This window comes from Athalia rosae, chromosome 4 (assembly GCF_917208135.1).
Source record: "Athalia rosae chromosome 4, iyAthRosa1.1, whole genome shotgun sequence".
Lineage (NCBI taxonomy): Eukaryota > Metazoa > Arthropoda > Insecta > Hymenoptera > Athaliidae > Athalia > Athalia rosae.
In genome coordinates this window covers 17,179,415-17,198,599 of record NC_064029.1, presented here as the reverse complement: position 1 = coordinate 17,198,599, position 19,185 = coordinate 17,179,415, and the positions used below count along the sequence as shown (strand labels likewise).

General features: G+C 37.1%; 3 protein-coding genes across 8 annotated transcripts in view; all 3 read right to left on the bottom strand.

The window, feature by feature from the left end:
- The window catches only part of LOC105693825 (ATP-dependent RNA helicase DDX42), a 32,997-nt gene extending 24,410 nt beyond the window's left edge, over window positions 1-8,587 (bottom strand). For 4 of the 6 annotated variants that reach the window (XR_007278244.1, XR_007278247.1, XR_007278245.1 and 1 more), the window contains exons 1-10: window positions 3,496-3,654; window positions 3,008-3,230; window positions 2,664-2,936; window positions 2,040-2,580; window positions 1,722-1,950; window positions 1,370-1,644; window positions 1,133-1,283; window positions 704-1,044; window positions 502-633; window positions 154-388 (exon numbers count right to left, since the gene is read on the bottom strand). Coding sequence is in view for 1 of the 6 variants with exons in the window: in XM_012414012.3 (XP_012269435.2) it covers window positions 185-388; window positions 502-633; window positions 704-1,044; window positions 1,133-1,283; window positions 1,370-1,644; window positions 1,722-1,950; window positions 2,040-2,580; window positions 2,664-2,936; window positions 3,008-3,222 (2,361 nt within the window). In the remaining 5 variants the exon portion in view is untranslated. Of the gene's footprint in view, window positions 1-63; window positions 389-501; window positions 634-703; window positions 1,045-1,132; window positions 1,284-1,369; window positions 1,645-1,721; window positions 1,951-2,039; window positions 2,581-2,663; window positions 2,937-3,007; window positions 3,231-3,495; window positions 3,655-8,449 lie in introns of those variants that run through there. The other 2 variants (XR_007278248.1, XM_012414012.3) reach the window with 2 other exon arrangements.
- On the bottom strand, window positions 3,849-8,521 carry LOC125500783. The gene has a single exon (XM_048654916.1). It carries the CDS (start codon window positions 8,519-8,521, stop codon window positions 8,270-8,272), a length of 252 nt encoding a protein of 83 aa, XP_048510873.1. The 3' UTR covers window positions 3,849-8,269.
- A 50-nt stretch (window positions 8,588-8,637) lies between the features above and the next one.
- LOC105693847 (protein tweety) overlaps window positions 8,638-19,185 on the bottom strand; it is a 30,816-nt gene continuing 20,268 nt past the window's right edge. Inside the window, exons 3-10 of the mRNA XM_048654895.1 lie at window positions 12,831-13,061; window positions 11,283-11,555; window positions 10,844-11,178; window positions 10,321-10,752; window positions 10,142-10,243; window positions 9,797-10,030; window positions 8,841-9,034; window positions 8,638-8,757 (exon numbers count right to left, since the gene is read on the bottom strand). Coding sequence (XP_048510852.1) covers window positions 8,863-9,034; window positions 9,797-10,030; window positions 10,142-10,243; window positions 10,321-10,752; window positions 10,844-11,178; window positions 11,283-11,555; window positions 12,831-12,968 — 1,686 coding nt within the window. The 5' untranslated portion in view covers window positions 12,969-13,061 and the 3' untranslated portion in view covers window positions 8,638-8,757; window positions 8,841-8,862. The remainder of the gene's footprint in view (window positions 8,758-8,840; window positions 9,035-9,796; window positions 10,031-10,141; window positions 10,244-10,320; window positions 10,753-10,843; window positions 11,179-11,282; window positions 11,556-12,830; window positions 13,062-19,185) is intronic.

Sequence of the window (19,185 nt, the reverse complement as noted above, 5' to 3'; positions counted from 1 at the left end):
TTTTGGTTTTCACCTATCAAAATAAACAATGACTAACATTTCATCTACGGACCTTTACTAGGATTTTTTTTTTTTGTTGGTGGAATTGGGATTTATTTTCGTTACAATATAAAACAAAACATGTTCGATTTTTAATAATCAATTTGGTATTACCAATGAGAATTGGCGGAGACTTCGTTTCAAATCACTCCCATCGACTCTTTCTGACCCTCTTTCGTTCTCCCTGCGTCGCTGCAGAAGAATTCGAACTCTGACTGTTTTCGACTTCCGGTTCTTCCCTGGATGAAGTTGGTGGAGGTGGAGGAGGTAGGACTGGGGGAGGTGGAGGCATCACTACCGAAGCTGGCTGAATGGTTTGCTCCCAAGTATGATCCGAAGACGCTCGGAACTTTAATGAAATTTTGCAAAAAAAAAAAAAAAAAAAAAAGGAGAACGCACAATGTAGAAAATATTAGGAGAAAAAAATGATGCGCGAGATTGAATAAAGAAAACTGTGCTCACTTGCGTGTTGTACTGGCTTTTGAATGCTGCTTTCATCGCGGATAACCGGTCGCTTCCCGGTCCGTGCCTCTCTAATTTTTTAACGACTTCGCTGATGTCTTTCGTTCCCGGTGCCAACGATCCCCCGCTGCCCTGGGAAGGGGAAGAACAGATGAAAATTGTAGGCAACTCGAAATTAGGTCTTCGTGATTGACGGAATTACCTGTGCGCTCGCTGCTCCTATTCCGGCTCGCCCCCTGAACCCGAGTCCCGCACCACCGACGTTCAAACTTTTCCCTTTACCTCCCTTAAATCGGGATTTTCTGAACCAGGCGCTCTGCAGGGCCAGATCGAGCAGACCCTTCGGTACCTCTTGATTGGCACCTTCCAAATTTCGCACCAGATGCCCGGCGAATTCCTTGTCTTTATCTGTGACAAGAGTATAGGCCGTACCTTTTTCTCCCGCACGGCCTGTACGCCCTATCCTGTGGGTATGCGTGTCAATGTCACGAGCCACGTCGTAGTTCAGTACAGTTTTTATGTGAGGAATGTCCAAACCGCGAGCTAGAGTTATCGAATAAATAGACATTGCGGGATAGAATTCATCAATGAATCGAGAGTAAAAGCTGATGAGAAACATCGCACTACTTACCAGCAACGTCGGTAGCGACCAGTATGCTAACTTCCTGTTTTTTGAACGCAGTGATGACTTTGTTTCTTTCAGTTTGATCCATGTCACCATGCAGCAGGAGGACATCAAATTCCTTCAGCTTGAGGTTATTTGATACTTCCTCCGCGTTCAGCTAGAAACAATTATTTAGAAACCGCTCAAGTGTTGAGACGACAAAAGGGAAATAAACATCTCAACAAAGTTACTGCAGTTCTTTACTTTTTTAGTCACAAATATTAGAAGACTTCCGGCGCTGAGGAATTCCACAATGTTGTGCAGAAGCCATGACCATTTTCCAGTGGGATTGCTGTTAAACATGACGACGTGTTGAGTCACGTCAGTGTTAGCCTCTCCGACGTCACCTTGAACGATTCTTACGGGATCGGTGAGCACGTCGCGGGCTAATTTTTCCACTCTCTTTTTAAAAGTGGCACTGAAAAGAAGCGTCTGTCTGTCCGGTCGGACGTGGTTGCATATTGACCTCACCTGTGGCTCTAAGCATTATCAGATAAGGTTGATGAAGTAATTCTGGTTTGATGTCAAATCGTTCAAGGTATCTGCAAGCACTCACCGAAACCCATATCGAACATTCTGTCGGCTTCATCGAGCACCAAAAATGTCACTCTGGCCAAATTTGTAGCTTTCATTTTGACCAGGTCAATCATCCTTCCCGGAGTTGCTACCACAATTTCAGCGCCTCCTTCCAACGCTTTACTTTGTTCCCATTTACTACCACCACCGTAACAGCAACAGACTTGGATGTTATAGACTTTTCCGAACTTTTTTGCTTCTTGATATATCTTGAAAATGCAATGGACTGTCATTAGATACACTTTCAAGTCACGCGCGTTATGTTTGGATTGACACAGTCGAAAATAATTATTCATACCTGCTGCGACAATTCTCTAGTAGGGGCTAATATTAAACCAATAGGACCGTCGCCAGGTTTGAGTTCCTGCTGGTCCATGATATGCACAAGCATTGGCCAGATGAAGGCGGCTGTTTTCCCGCTACCAGTTTTAGCAATTCCTATCAGGTCCCTGCCACTCAAAGCAGCTGGAATAGCCTGTGCTTGTATAGGAGTTGGCTGAGTGTACTCATTCTTTCTTATAGACTTAATCAATGGATCGTCGAATCCAAAATGCCCAAAACTGGTAACTGGATTAGGTGGCGAAGGCCCGGTCACCTTGATTCCCAAAGTCTGTCTCAAGTCCTCTACTTGACTTTTATTCAGATTTGCAATCTCCTCATGAACATTGTAAAAATTTTTTTCAAATGGTTCATAGTGAATTTCGCTGTGATCTATTGGAGGCAAGGGGTCTATATCTTTTTTTTTTGGTGGTGCTAGTGGATTGCCATCTTCGTCGTACTCAATTTCTTGATCTGACTCTTCTTGCTGGAGTCCTGCGGTTGGATTCTCTTCCATATACCTGTAAATTGGTTCAGGAAAACGGTAGCAATGTTTCACGCCACTCAAACGAAAGGAACATATACCCATTGCATGGTGATATACCTGTAGTAACTCTCTTCATTGTCTTCTCCATCAATATCTGTTCTGATTCCCTTGGATTTTTCCTCTTTTCTCTCCTCCTCTGCTAGTTCAGCTTCAAAAGTATTTTTTCTTACCTCAGCATCAATTCCAGCCATGAAAGCGTCCAGAGGATCTTCATCACTGTCACTATCTTGCTTACGGTTATCTTTTTTCATCAAATCATAGGTAGGTGAACCAGGTGCCGGAATATATTCCAAAGATGAAGTAGGTGCATCGTCATCGTCCTCAAAATATCTAATTGTGTGTATATACTTTGTAATCACTCTGTTGCAACTGGAAAATGATCGAGATTTTATCTAACTCACTCTTCTTCGGTTTTACTTCGCTTCTTTGGGATACCCCAGTTAGCAGCAAGTGCATTTTCTGTAATAGCATTCATTGTATGATATCCCTGTTTACTGAGTGTTGCACTGGGCGGAGGCGGTGGAATATTAGCTCCGGTTCTCTTTGTGCCAGCTACTTGAAACCCAGTGAAGCCAAAGCCTTTTGGCTTGTTACCACCTCCCCGGTGGTAACTCATTTTCTGGCCTGGAATCATAGATGTATATTAGGGACAACATGCAAAATTAACAGCCCAAATTTTTCAAATACTCAGTAAGTGATCAACATGTTTGGTAAATTGTATTTCTCGTCTTCCCTATCACGATTAAGTAATTAGGAGGTTAGAAGTTAAGGTTAAGTAGATTGATGTATATTTATTCGATGGTTATTCTAAAAATGAGGCTTGAACAGTTTTGTTATTTGTTTGGCATAGAGCATCCTATCATTTCAAACATAACAAGATCTTGCTCACCTTTAATTACACAATAATCACACGGATTTAAAAAATACTGTCACTTTAAACAGCGCCAAGCAGTCAATTCACTGTTCAACCCTCACACCTACACTGCAAATGCATTTCAGTCAATGCGTGAACTGCTTCATTGGAGGCGCCACAGGACGGAAGCTTCTAAAGCTTCTGTGCAGCTCACGATGAGCTCGCGCACTGGATAGTAATTTGAATGATAAATGAGCAGAAATATGCATTTCAGATTTTTAGATTTTGATAAAAATCGCCGCTGTGGAAGTGGTGGAAGAATTTGAGAAAGATAATTTTCGGGGATTAGGTCCAGATTGGAGTTTGCGAATTAAATTTACAAATACGCGTATCTTCCGATCCAGTTTAATTTTTTTGAATACGTCAAAATTTTCAGATATAATGACGTATTAATTCGTATTTTATTTTCTTCCTTACAATAATTGTGTACATAATAGTAGGAATAAAGTTTAGATTATCGCACTTTGACACAATAATAATTATAAATTAAATTCCCCTTGATTGTAAATCGATCAAATAATGATTTACTACGTAGTTATAACTTATAACACTGTATTTTTCACACATGAAAAAATCTATTTAGAAATTTCCTTAACTCATTACGTTCATCGAATAGCCTCTATTCATGTTTTTACGTCTAAAATTGAATCGCTTCCCTTAAAATAAAAATAAAAGAAATCGTATTTAAATTAAATTTTATATATGTATAGGTATATATGTAAGTATATTTTAAATGTCATCACAGAGTATCTAAATAGTTAACAACTGTATTTCACATAATCACAAAGTCTGCAATTTTATCTTTTTAGGTACTCTGTATTTTTTTTCCATCAGAAGTTGAAATCAAATATCAGTAACACTCCTATGAGACGTTAGTTTATCGCTGTAATAGGCCAGAAATCGTAAAAAGTATAGTTAAAACTCTTGACAAATGCAAGAACTACATTACTTCAGGTGAATCTATTCTTCATAAATAATATATAATTAATCTCTTTTCAAACCTTTTCTCTGAAAATAACTCGGGAATGAAAAACCGATCGCCAACTTGTACTTCGAACAAAGTATTTGACTTAGATTTTTTTTTTATCTTTGTTTAATTTCGATTTTGTGTTTTGAAAATTGACGAACAGTTAGAAAAAAATATCACCAACAACCACTAGGCTACGATGTATTAAGATTTTAGACTTCAACAATCTTAAGATTTATTCCTTATTCCTTACCTTAAATTGAAGTTATTACGTCAATTAATTCGATCAATTTCGCAAAAAAAAAATCAGTTGGGATTTCATAATTGTTAGTGCAATTCATTAATTCATTTATTCAAGAGAATATTGAATTGATCCCATTTACTATTCTGACAGTCTTAACAAGGTTGAAAATCATTTCCATAGCTATGTTTATACTATCATTACATTACGCCTGTTTTTTTCAGAACTTATTTTTAAAAAATTCAAACGTACGTGGTTTTCTATATTTTTATTCCCGTTCTTTTTTTTTTTTGTAATGATTATAGATTCATTCAAAGAGTCGTTTTGTCCTCTTTTTCATTCATAATTATTATTTATTTAATTTAATTTAATTTTTTTATTTTTTATTTTTGATCTAAATTTTCAAAATTGAGCCGCTTTACAGAAATTTGGCAAGAAATTTTGTTATGAAGATACAACATCACTGACTAGGACTATTTTTTTTCCCCATTATTAATATTTACTTCATTATTTTTATTACCTTAACACACTAAAAATCAAAGTTTCTTTCAATTTTGAAATAATTTTTTTCCTCAGTTTTTCTTGGTTTTTTTTTTCTTATTTTCTTTTTCAAACCAATTATCATTACCAGTATTTTCAACTAAACTAATTAATCGCTACTCTAAATTGAATTGTCCTATACGCTACTTTCAATAAATATTACAAATATTTACATTATGGCCGATTTTCACGCAATATTTCTTTCCATTTTTTCTTTTCTATATATTTCCCTCATACCTATCAATCAATTACCATATAACGTAGATGCGGGTATGCAATATTTGTAGATATGAAAAGAAATGTAAAAAGAAAAAGAATAATTAAAATAATAAGTTATTATTATGCAGAAACGTAACGAGGCGTTTTTTAAATATGTATATCATGTATTAAATTTTATAGATAAATAAAATACCTATTTTATTTCAAGAGTGTTAATCAACAGGTGTGCGATTATTTTGCATAGTCTTGATATTACGTATTTTATATATCAAACGTATGTGACGTAAAAACGTCTGACATTAGGAAATGCGGTGAAAACTCAACGCCACGCATATGACGAAGAATTTGCTCAGAAGAGTGAAAAATAAGAGAAAAAAAAAAGAAGAAAAAAATCTAGACATTTTTTATTGCATTGTATCGACACACGGAATATTATCAGTCACGTGTTATAAGTTCAGATTCCGCTCTATCTTAATATATGAATAATATACCTAAAATTGCGCTGTTATTCATGATCTCAGTGAGCTGTTTGTACCTCGAAAAACAGGAAGGTATTTTCGGCATTAAATCTTAGCATTTAAACATTAAGAATTGAAATTCCACATTTCACAGTTTCATTCAACTATAATATGTATATATACAATGGGTTGAATCATGTATTCAAATGGAAAAAAAAATATAATTAAAAAAATCTAAATTGGCAGTTTCGTTGCAGAATTGATTTTTCTCTCCATACCATTCAAATATGTGTTGATAAATCAAATAACAGAAAATATTGACAGCAGGAACCGATTTTTCATCATATGCCGTTTCCAACGATTTTTCAATCGATGAGCCGTGGTTGAAATTTCAATTTTACTGCCTTTGATTTTCCGAATTTTTATTTATTATCTTTTTTTGGATTTTTTTTCTTTTATCACTACGAATATATATGCCATGCGTAATTCGTTATACGATCTTATTTTTATAATTGGTTTTTACGAATGTGTAGAGTGTTATTTTATAAATTACATTAATGACCTATACCAAATGGTAGAAATTTTTTTCCCATCATTATACTATAAGAATTATTAATTCGATTGATGGTGTTTAAATTAAACTACGAAAATTGTGTTTTTCAGTGTTTTGTACTTAAAATACGTGAGCCTGAGTGCCGGCAGTATTGTGTTAATTTTTTTTTTTTTCTCGTTTTTCTTTGCACACATTTTTCAAAATTTGATATTTATCGTATTAATACGCGTTTTTTGTATTTCATTATTAAATAATTCATTGTGTAATTAATAACAAATATACTCTCAATATTTTTATTTGATTTTTTTTGTCTTTCCTTCCTTTTGTTTTATTTATATGTAGATATATTCATATTATTAATCATTATCAATGGCTGGATGTAACGATCAAATTGAAAATTTAAAAAGTCTTTATTCAATGAGATAAATCTCTTTGTTATGGCTGTAAAGAATATCAAAATTGTCTTTTGGTATATTTTATTATTAGTATTCGTATTATTATTTTTATTCATTTAATCATTTTTTAAATTAATTATTATTTTTTATCTTTTTTTTTTTACATTTCTAGTAATTTCATTTTACTTTACCGTACTTTAATTCAATAATTATTCATTGTTTTTTTTATTTGTTTGCTTTTTTCTCCTAATATCCGATCAAACGCACGACATCAATTGTCTTTGAAAATAAAGTGTCTTTTATGTAGGTATAGTATGTAAATGTATGGTGCATTAAATGTGAATGAATATCAATCCACGTCACGAATCGTACAACCTAATAACGACGCATTCGGAGATGAGCCTTTTTTTTCTCATCTTGTTAGTGTTTTCGATTAACGAAATTACATTAAACCCATCGAAATGCAATTACGATTACGCGCATTTCATAAATAATTGTAACACGCGCTTCAATTCAAACGATGAAATAAATTATCAAAAAGTTAGTTACAAAAAAAAAAGATATTTAAAAAAAAAAGAAATGTTCTCAACCCTTTTCCCCTTATCCCCAAATATCCAATTTATTAGACATAAATAGTCAGATTTACTATTAACCACCAGGTTCGTCGCTAGCAACGTTGAGTATTATCAGCATTACTTATCAAAAACGACTTTGTTTTCAACGATCGTTGTTTCTTCTTTCTCTCAAATATTTTATTCGCATCGATAAAACTTTCCGAATAACATATTAATCCGAGTTATCTTCTTGCCCCCTCTTAATTCGCCCACATACAATTCGTTTTTCTCTCGTACGTAATAAAATTGAACGAGGTAATTACCGCCGCTGTTTCGAATCGCATGCCTCTTCTTGCTACTCGTCATACTCCAGTTCGATTAGTTTTTTTTTTTTTCCTTCTCTTTCGTTTTCATTAGAAAACCAAAAAGCTACGTGTATTCACGTGTGAGATGATTTCAACAAGTTTGCGCTGTTCGAACGTCGTAAAGAAACCGTTTATAAATTGCATATTCTTCGGTCAAACGTACCTTGATTTATACTGCAACGATGATAGAAAAATTTAATGTGCGTTTAAACTGCATAGATTTATGAGGGGTGTGACGAGTGATGATATTTTTTTTTTCGTTTTTTTTTTTTCTTTTCTTTCTTCAAACTATTAAACAAGATACAAGTGTTTGATTATGTTTCTTGATATTGTTCGCTTAGTTTATCCTGTTCCGATCGAAATTATCTATTCTCCCTATGAATCAATAACAGCAAATACCCTTTCAAAAACGATTTCCTTAAACTTATCTAAAAATTTCTTTCGCAAACCGACAATGATTATAACTCCGTAACGGCGTACAAGTTAGGATCGCTACCTTGTACCTGGCTCAACGTAGGCACAGGTTTTTCCTGCCTAGCCTGAGCTCTGTTGTAAGTTCCGTACATATTCGGAACGGCGCTATTTTGTGCCCCGTTATTAAATTGCCCTCTAGAAAAATTTCTATCCAAAGTTCTCACCTGATCTTGCATCTGATCCTGTATTCTAATATTCGGTGCCTTATTCCTTACTAATGATCTGAACTGGTTCATGTTGGATTGGGATCTCGACTCAAATTCCCACGATGGTTGGGATGGATTTGGGGGTAAAGGTCGGTTCTGATTCCATGCGGGTGTTGGCCCGCGTTTCAAATTGGCAAGATTTTTTGGATCTAGCGTTTGAGTTTTTCTAGAGTCTTGAAAAGTAGCCAAATGTGCTGGGCCATGCGAGTTGTGCGACAGAGTGCCGGTGAAGGACGCGACACTTGGCGTCCAGGGCGGTTCTCTACCTGCGAACCAAACAACGTGAGGGTAATTAGTTCCGGAGAATTGGAACCCTCGTACGTCGACAGGCCGATGGAAAATCAATTACCAGGTCCCGAGGGGGCGTGCCCTCAGTAGAAGTCACTGGATTCAAGAGTTTTGCATTGTTTGCTCAGAGTCGCGTACTGACCAGGTTGGTCTCCGAGTCCAGCCCTATGGTGGTCATTGCGTCCACTTGCCGATTGCTGATTATGCTGAGCCGATTTAATGTCCCCACCTCCTCCCCCGTTGACACCCCCACTTCTGTAACGTCCAATCAAAAAGAAAAAAAAAAAAAGAAAAAAAAAAAGACAAAGTTGCAGTATTTCCGTGATAAGAATTACGTTGTGGGTATATATATATTAAATAAAGGGGAGGTTTTTTGAAAATTTGTCTATTCATTGATTTTTACGTATTTTCACTACGACGAAAGAGAGAGAAAAATATAGCAATTTATGAATCCTCGGCTCAATTTTTGTAAACTTGAAACATTTTTCAGGGGATAAAAATTCGGGAAAATAGTCTCCATATATTTCTCGCTCTTGGCCCATTTTATTTATCTGACTTTTGTATTTTTGTTTTTCAAAATTTTCATTGATTTCAGGAGACATTCAAAGCGACATTCGGGACTGACAATTTTCTAGAATATTTTCGCGCAAATATTTATGCAGCTCCGACCAAAAATACCTAAGGAAAAAAAAAGTAACAAAAATTCAATGGCATATTTTTTTTAACGGTAAAATAACTCGTCGATCAAATCCACAGAATAATTTTACCAAACATGCTATTCCAAACAAATTACATAGAGATTAACGAAAATAAAATATCCGCCGGTCCAACACTTTTTCGTACACATTTAATAAAAAAAAAAAAAAAACCAACGATAAATAAATAATCAAAGAGAGATTATTCTTCAGGGCGAAAAATCTAACTGAAATCGACAAAAGATAGAAAATTTAACGACGAAACGAACGATGTTATGAATGTAAAAAATGAAATGAAAATATATATCAATCATGCACAAACTTTAGCATGCTCTCGTGCAGTTGTCGTGCTCGAGCAGTGGCTGTTGCGTAGGACGGCGGGGGAGGCGTAAGCAACAAGGGCTGCTTAATAGCATTTTTGTTGATATTCGGATAAAGAGAAGGGGCTGTAGGCGGGTACGACCCTTGGCCACGAAGAGTGCGGGCAGCAATTGCCTGCGAAGCAGCTGACGGAGGCAGGAAAGGATCTTGCTCATCCACTTGGTGATAGTCTCGTCTGTGAAATAAATGTGAAATGACAACGATGAGGAATGACGTCGTTGAAAAATCGATCAATTTTTACGAACGCGTGTATATAAATATAAATATATATATATATTATTTTTACCGTTTCCGAATGTAAATCCACGTGTGCGAGTCAACCCAGACGAGAACGGTGAAAAATAAACCAGCCGCGAGACTGGCGAGCAGCATAAAGGTGAGACCGTACCTGCGGACAAATCGTCGCACGTTGAACATCGGATCACGGGAAAAATGATGCGTTCGTATCGGAACGATTTTACTCACAGCCCCAGATGGCAGAGACTTTTGGCGGCCTGAACGTATTGCTTGTGAAGCGGCCTGCATTCCAATTGCGTGGCCAGTCCGGACATCAAACGATCGACGGTGATCACGTCCGTTTTCAAGCTACTGAGCCTCGGTTGCAGTTGCAAATTTTTGAACAAATCATCGGCCAGTTGCGTAACGATCTTTAAATTTGTTTGCATATTAACGGCGGCTCTCTGACCGTCTCTTAGTCTCTGCGTAAACGGATTGCTACGGGTACTCTCGCAGTGGGTGTAGTACGAGAGGACCTCCGAAGCCAATGTCGAAGGCACGGCACGAGTCAAGTAGCCATCGGGAGATACGCATAGATCACCAAGTGCGACGGATGTCGCAAGATAGAGGGACGCCATTAGCCACGAGACTATTACAGCGAACAGACCAAACACGGAAAATCTGTAATCGACAGAAGCGAAATGTAAAGAATATCCAACAGCGACCCGTCCAACATATTCTTTCCCCCCCGGACCCGCTAAACGTTACTCACGTAATTAGGGCGCATCGGGAATGTCGAGCCACACCGACCAGTAAAACGACGCAAAGAACAAGAAGAGCGCTAAGGACGGCCATGGTAACCGGCCATCTCAAATGCTCGATTCTTTCTCCTAATCCTATCGCACCAGCCAGACTTATGCCGCTCAATGGTCTCCTAATTTCGATACTCCGATTCGCAGCGATACTCGTATTTTGTTTCATGTTACTCAACGCGAATAGAAGAGCAGCTAGCATAGTTTTATTGCTCGTTGGTTCGTCGAAGGCGTCTTCCAGCGCTGTAAGTTGCACTTGAATTTTTTGCTTCAACGTGGCTTCTATCGCTCCAGTCTGGCGAACAAAACGTATGAATAATATTTCGTTATGTTGCATTGAATTCGTTTTTTTTTTTTTTTTTACTTTTATCGGTAAGCAACGTCGTTTAATAATCCCACCTGATTCCTGACCGTCATTATAATTCCATCGGCATTCTTAGCGGCTAGTATCAGCTGCACCAATCCGTTGTGCAGATCATCGTTACCGTACAAACCAACCGCGACAGCTCCGCAGCAAAGCAAAGCCAGTACGGCGAGCGAACATTTCAGCAAAGCTATGGATCTTCTCGGTCTTGGTTTTCGATCGCAGCATCTCGTTACGAGATAAACCAATAATATCAGGAGTGTCAGAATCAGCCACGCCGCAGGGATGCTACCAAGAATTCCCAAGCTCTGTTCGAAAAACGGAAGTGAAAAAGAATGTCATTCTTTTTTCATTCTACATTTCATTCGACGTTGAATAGGATAATCGTTTTTAAATTATTTCGGACAAGGGTATTCGGGTTTAACGATGCTTCGGCTTAGCTACAGTTGATATAGTTTCGTGTAGCCGGTACGAGTTCCCTTGTTGAATCATACCGTAATTGAATAATAAAGACAATCTATACTATGCACGCGTGACGTAAAGACACAAGGCTGCATTAAATCCGTGCAAACTTATACGTTTATGAAACGATTTCATGTTCTAAGAAATATTTACACCGTCATTTCGAGTTCAGAATCTCTGGATAGATTTCGAACTGCAGAGTATTTCCGTTACACATATTTCGGTTGATTTTCCACGCCCATAAATAAATCCTCGTAAAGAGAAAAAAAAAAGAAAGAAAAAAAACCAAAACCAAATTTACAAACGGCCCTACTGCAGTCTACGACGAATATGAGTTACACGTATGGTATACGGTATAGGCGTATGGGATCGGTCGGTCTATTTGTTTAGCTGTTTTAAAAACTCGAGTTCAACGGATGTGGGCCCCCAACGTTTTATCCCTTCGTATTACGTATTACGCGTCTTCATTAGCCGGAATAAAGCTGAGTAAACGACCGCACGAAGAGTAATACGACGAAGAAAAAGAAAGAAAACAAAAAATTAGTAGAAATCAACTGCATCTAACAATCTTCACGAACCGCACAATTATCCCTAACACTTACGACACATTCAACAGTCACTTCCGCTTTGTGACAAATAAAAACCAGACGAGATTGTACAAATCAAAGGAAAATAAAGAAAAAAAAAAAAAAACTTTTCCTCGCGCCATACGCGGTGTAAAGTATACCGTCACCTTAATCAAGATAAACTTTTCTTATTACAAGTATCTGCATAACCCATCATCCGTTTCCCGTTGAGTACATATGTACACAGTATTGTATATAATGTATGTACAAGATTAGCGGCATCATCAACCGCAAGGGAAACCTGTTATTATGTATGTGCATGTGATATAGGAAGCCATGAATACAATATATCTTCTACGTATTAACGGCGTATTAGTAATAATGACCTGATCTTGACGCCATACAAATTCATACGAATAAACTCCGATTTCTCTGTTGAAATAATTGACAATTAACTGGGTCAAATGTACGCACACAGTCGATCGATTGATCAGGTAAACGCAAAATATACAAAAACCATCGATGAATCTAACGAACGAAGGACATTGATCTTACCTCGAGATAAATCTCGGAGTGTGGATTGAACGTGTTGTTTACGGAATGCAAAGATACATTGAGATGCGGTAGACTGTGAAATATTCTAGCCAACTGGGGTACGGTGTACTGTTCCGGCTGTTGTTGACCTCCCGCCATTATAGAGAATCCTTATCCACCGATAATCCCCTGAGATCTTCCTCCAACCGACCGACCTTCCTCATGCACTTTTGTGGTCAGGACATGCTCCGGCTGAAAAACCAAAAAAAAAAAAATATAAAATTGCAAAATTTATAAAACCTTTCTTCATACTCCGAATAGATAAAGTCTCGTCATCGGGACAACCCCTTCCTTTTGTGATCGATGAGACTACGAATATAATTTTTAAAAAAAAGTAATGATAAAATATTATTCATAATCCGCCCGGTTGTAGTCGTTAATTTTGATTAAAGTTGTTCGTTCATTTGACGTTGTAGTACATCAGGGATCAGAGACTTGAGCTGCAGCGGTAGCAGCAGCAGCATGTCATGTAGTCAAACTTAATTATGAATGTTGTTAGTGGGCTAAATGATTTTAATTAATGAAATTTGTTTTGATTGTATAAATTTTCTCTGGTGTTATGTATCGCTGTGTACATACATGGGATATGTACGGGCATTGCACGGTAAATAGGAGGAGTTTTGGTTGCGACGTACGTCGTTCAAAATTACAAACTATGCGGAGGTGCAATTATTACAATTATTGCGATTAAATCGTAAAGATCGGTATTTTCCAACCCCTTTGATTATTCAATTACAGAAACGTCGAGCAGACGGAACGACGCAAACTGCTGGAGAATAATTATTGCACAACCTACTCACATAGGTTATACGTATATGGAAAAAAATCTATCGTGATTAATAGACGAAAAAAGAAAACTGATATCGAACGCAGGGATCTATATTATACCCACATCGTTTCGAAATGTTCGATTAGTAATTCAAGAAACGTTTATTTTTCTACGCATGCAGATTGTAGAATGAAAAATCAAATAACTGAATATATATGCATATATAAGAATATACAATATACTCAGATTTCAAACGTGCATATAGTTACATATATAAAAGTTTCGCGTTACATAAATTTAAAAGAAAAAAAAAAAATAGATATAACACCGACATAGGCATATACGTAGATCGACGGTATTGAATTTATGATATTGTAACCGCTTGGAATAAGAATAAAAATAAGAAATTAGTTGTTTCTTTCTTCATAAGATTGCGAGTGGAGTTCACGAGAAGAAGATTTGAGACGGTAAATTTGGGCGTACGTTAAATTCCCTTCTAATGATCGTCTTCCACTATGCGTCCACCGTATCAGATATTTTACAATAAACGCGATAGCTCGCCCCGTTAAAGAGAAAGTTTAAGAATTCTTGTACGAGACCCAAAGTATCTATAGTTCAAGGACCGATTTCAGAATCATGATTACAGCTAAACAAAGGGCCTGATAATTGCGTCTCGAAATAGGCGTTATATGATATCAAGTACTTCGGCAAACCTTTACACCACGTCATGTACAGTACACCGCGTACTTATGTTCACGTAGATATAAAAAAGGAAAATTTACATTCTCTTTCTAATATTTTTTTCCACTCGTTTTTCGCGTGTATATACGTATAAGTATGTGAAATTTCACTCGCATATATTTATGTATATAATTACGAATTCATGAGGTACGTTAATAACATAATTGTAAAATATGAAGAAAAAAGAACCGTATAAATATAGGTTGGAATATAAAGTGCTCTGCAAGCTCGCATAATAATTAATTAATTAATTAATTTTTTACAAACAAATTTTAATAATTAGAATTTCAATTAAATTTTCCTTTTTTTTTTTCTTCTTCCTATAACAGAATGCAGAAAGTAGCGTAATTCTATATACACCATATACAACGTACGAAGTACATAAGGAATTTATAGAAAAATTACTCAATCGTAAATTCCGAACCGCAATCTCCTACGTATGCGCATATAAATAAACATTTTCATCAACTGAGGTTCAAAGTACGTTAAAATGTAAAATTTGAAATACACGTATGTCTATACTATATACCGACACTATTATAAGTCGCAGCAGAACGCATAAAGTTTCGATACACACGTACGTATCACGCTGTGCAGCACTTCAACAAAATTACACATGTGGATAGACACTTAAGAAAACCCGGACGAGTATATATATATATGAATATACACCCATGTACACAAAATGTCAGTTATCAGGTCTCCTCAAAGCTCTAGCCAACGTGCACAGGAGCACTAGACTGATTGTGAGTCACGAGAGACAGAAAAATATGTATGTGCGTAAGTATATAAATACATATGCCGTGAACCGATATCCTAGGTACAGACGTAGGTATTCAACCATCGAGTAGTTCAATAATGCATGCGGCTACTGTGATAATATTCCAACACGAAAGTCGCATCTTTGGGTTCTCAGTTTCGTTTTCCTCTTCTTTTTTTCCTTTTCTCTTTTCTTCTTTTTTTTCTCTTTTTTTCTACTCCAATACCGGCATGTGTTGAATCGTTTTTTACAACGGGCCCTTTCGCTCCCGTTACAAATGCCTCTGGAGTGCTTAAATATGCCTAAGGTTCTCAGAACCCGCGAGAAGATTGCCGCTATTGCATACGTCAGCTAGATTTTCAAGCGTCTTTGGATGTACATAGGTACGTACGTACGTATGCCTTCGCCTACCTCCTATGTACAAACATTAGATCATTGACGCGAACTGGGAAAGTAAGTATAAAATAGCACGATCAACATAGCCTAAGCGAGAACAGGAAAATCAAAAATTGGAAAATAAAATCCTTATCGATAATGAGAACAGAGGAAAAGAAAGCACGTATAGATAATGGGATACAATTAGCGTAGGTTTGATATTTTCTTTGGGGTGCTTCTGTATTTTTTTAAACGCGGTATTGGGTCACCACAGGAACGGCGTCATCGCCATGTATGCGATATAATATATCTCATGATTCACTTCAGATCTATGGCTGCAGCGTAAAGAAGCAGCTGTCGTTGTATGTACACAAGTACCAAAAACCGTATAGATTGATACCACCTACACGAAACCCGAGGTTCCCTTCGGAAAAAAAAAGAGTTGAGAAATAAAAAAAAAAATCTAGAAGAGCCTCTCCCTTCGGTAGGGAATTTTGTAATCGTATGGATCAATTTCTAAAAAGACGCCTGCATACAGATGGGTGTATACCCGATACAATAATTGAGAAATCGGTCGTTAGCAGCCGCACAACGTACAACGCACCTTTCATAAAATTCTTTTTCCGTGCATCAGAAAATGGCTTCTTTTTTTTTTCCTTTTGACATTTTACTCTCCCCTCTTATCTCTTTCGTAATCGTGTGAATACACACACGGAGATCCGAGGTGAGGAAAACGTGAATAGATAAAATATCCACGACGCAGAGTGGAACCAGCATCCGTACCGCGTTTACTTCTTTTCTGTTTCTCTTTTTTTTTTTTTTTTGCTTTTTGCTTTCTATTTTCATAGACTGCAGATATCATTCTATGACGCGTATATCGTTCAAAACCGCTTCTGGGTTCGAATTTCATAATGAAAAGAAATTAAAAACCAAAAAAATTATACGTGAATAACGTGCCTTTTTCAAGTTTCAAATTATCTCTGCATCGCACGTACTTTTCTGCTTTAATTCATTAATTACGTTTCGTTTTTTTTTGTTTTTTCTCCTTTTTCTTCCAACTTAATTTCATACGGATGATATTACACGGCGCGGTATACGCAGCGTAATTAGGTACACCCATTGCCATGTATCGTGGAAATATTTTTACAGAATATCGGAGTGAAACGTGAGCGTCGCAAAGTAGGTATAATATAGCGTGACGTTTTAGTTATCCCTCTATACACCCTCGTCACGAAATGGGTATAACCGTTCGGACTCGCCCTCCGTATCATCGGGACCATGAGCAGCGGTACCATAATCCTAGCCAGAACACGGTATTGTGTGTGCGTCGGTAAAAGTAACACAGTAGGAGCACAGCGTAAAAATAAAATCCAACGCACACCCCGGTACACCTCGCTATTGATTTTATGAAAACCATCGTCGTCGTGCACGTACCGTATACGCGCCGTAGATCCTCCTCCGCGTATTTTCGACGCGACGCGACACGAACAAAAAAAAAGAAAAAAAAAAAAAGCAAATAAAGAGAAGTAAGTGAAAAGAATTGAAAAATTGAAAAACTAGAGGAGGGAAATGAGAAAAAAAAAATTGCGGATGAGGGAAAATAAGTGTACTTGTTCTGCAGAGAAAGAAGGGGAGAGGTAGGGAGAGAGACGCAAGCACGTGGCTTTTGCAGTGGTGATGGCACCCGGGGAATGAAAACGAAAAAATAGAAAATAAATTACTCCCGACCACGGATGAAAATAATATGGTGGTATACAACGGTTGGACGAATAACGGATTTAAGTTTTTCTCGTTTTTTGGTCATCCGCGAATGTGTCTGGTTCAATTCGGTAAAAAAGGGACGTTGGAAAGTAAGAAAAGAAAAAGCAGAAAGGAATAGAGAGGCATGCAAAGCCGGGTCGATTTAGCGTGGAATGTGTCTCATATATTTTACCGGACTTTGAGAATATATTTGGATCTATATACCGGGATGAAATGGATGTTTGTTTGATATATCAATGAAAATAGAAAGAAAATAAAATAGAGAAACTAAGGATGTATAAAGAACGAAAGAGTAGGTAGGTATGTATAAAATCGTTTATATAACGTGAATAGTTTTAAGAGTTACTTTTTCTTGATAACAGAATTCTATCGATATTTTATTATATTTCCGTATAACTTCAGCGTACAAGGTACACCCTACAGTCGCATGTGATAAAACAAACTAAAAAAAAAAAAAAACAGCAAAATTTCTTTACTAAAGTTTTATCGCGATATCTTTCTATAAGAACATGCAGTGATATAACATGCATTATACGTATTTATACGAGCGTCTCGAAGAATTTTCTATTTTTTTTCTACCTTAAGAAATTTTTTTCTATTTGCTTCGGAAAACGTCAGCTGACTGTGCAGGGGTCGTGTGTTTACGGGGTGTGCGATTAATGAAAGTTTGGATAAAAACGAATCGTCGTCACGCTTCGCGGTTTAATTAGAGGGCTCTCAGAGGGTTTTAAGGTAGCGTGACACACTTTGACCAAAAATTCACAAGTCCGTTATACACATATACAATACTTACATGAGTATAAATCTCGATAAAGAGTAATATACGTACACATGTACATTATTCTTTATTTTGCTCGTATCGCATGGGGGCAGTACATACTCCCCTATGTACATAATATACACACATTATTTGTCAGGGACACCCCCGTATGACTTCGAATCTATTCATATGGGTAGAGTAATTCTGCACCCCCATATAAATTATTATCCCAACACAAGGGAATACGTGCGTCCCATATTTACCGTATACCTATAGCGAAACAAACGTTGAAAGCTCACGCGTCGAAATACACGCCACATGGTACATGGGGTTGACGTATACGTACAACGCTGCGAAAAATCTGAATTGTTAATCTGAAATGGAAAAAATATTTTCATTTACGAAATAATTTTCTCGTCAGACGTTATCCCTTTTTTTTTTTTTTTGTATTTTCGGGAGAAAGACCTATTACCCGATCCAATTAGAACAGAATAATTGAAATGAAATAAAATGGGATCGAATTGAAATGAAAATAGAAAAAGAAACTCAAAAAAAAAAAAAAAGGTGTATTCAGGACGCGGCGGATTCAGGGGGACGAAGAGCTCGGTGGGTGAGGGTAGCAGAAAAAAAAAAGAAGCAAAACGAAGAATAAAAGTAGAAAAAAGTGAAAAGTAAAAAGGTGAAGAAAAAATCTAGGGGAAGAAGAAGCGAGGGATGAAGTGGGGAAAGAAAATGTGAAGAAGTGTGTAGGTATGGAAACGGCGGGTTAACTCACACCCAAGAATCGATCCAGGAACGACTATGCGACGTCGAGAACGACGACAACGAGGACGAGGACGACGGAGTCGTTCGTCGCTCTCCATAGCCCCTATGTACGACGTACGTATATATATATATATATATATACCTACATATATACATACGTGTATGTACTCTCTTCGTAAAGTTGGAGTTCTGCGACCCCTTCGGTATGCCCACGCGAAGTGTGCGCCGAAGTAGTGGTGTCAGACTAGCGGCGGTAGTGGTAGTAGTGGTAGTAGAAATAGAAGTAGATCCAGAAGTAGTAAATGTACGTAGTACCCCTACGTACACGTAACTACGTCGTACATTCACGTACGTGTATATAACTAATATGTACATACAGTGTCGA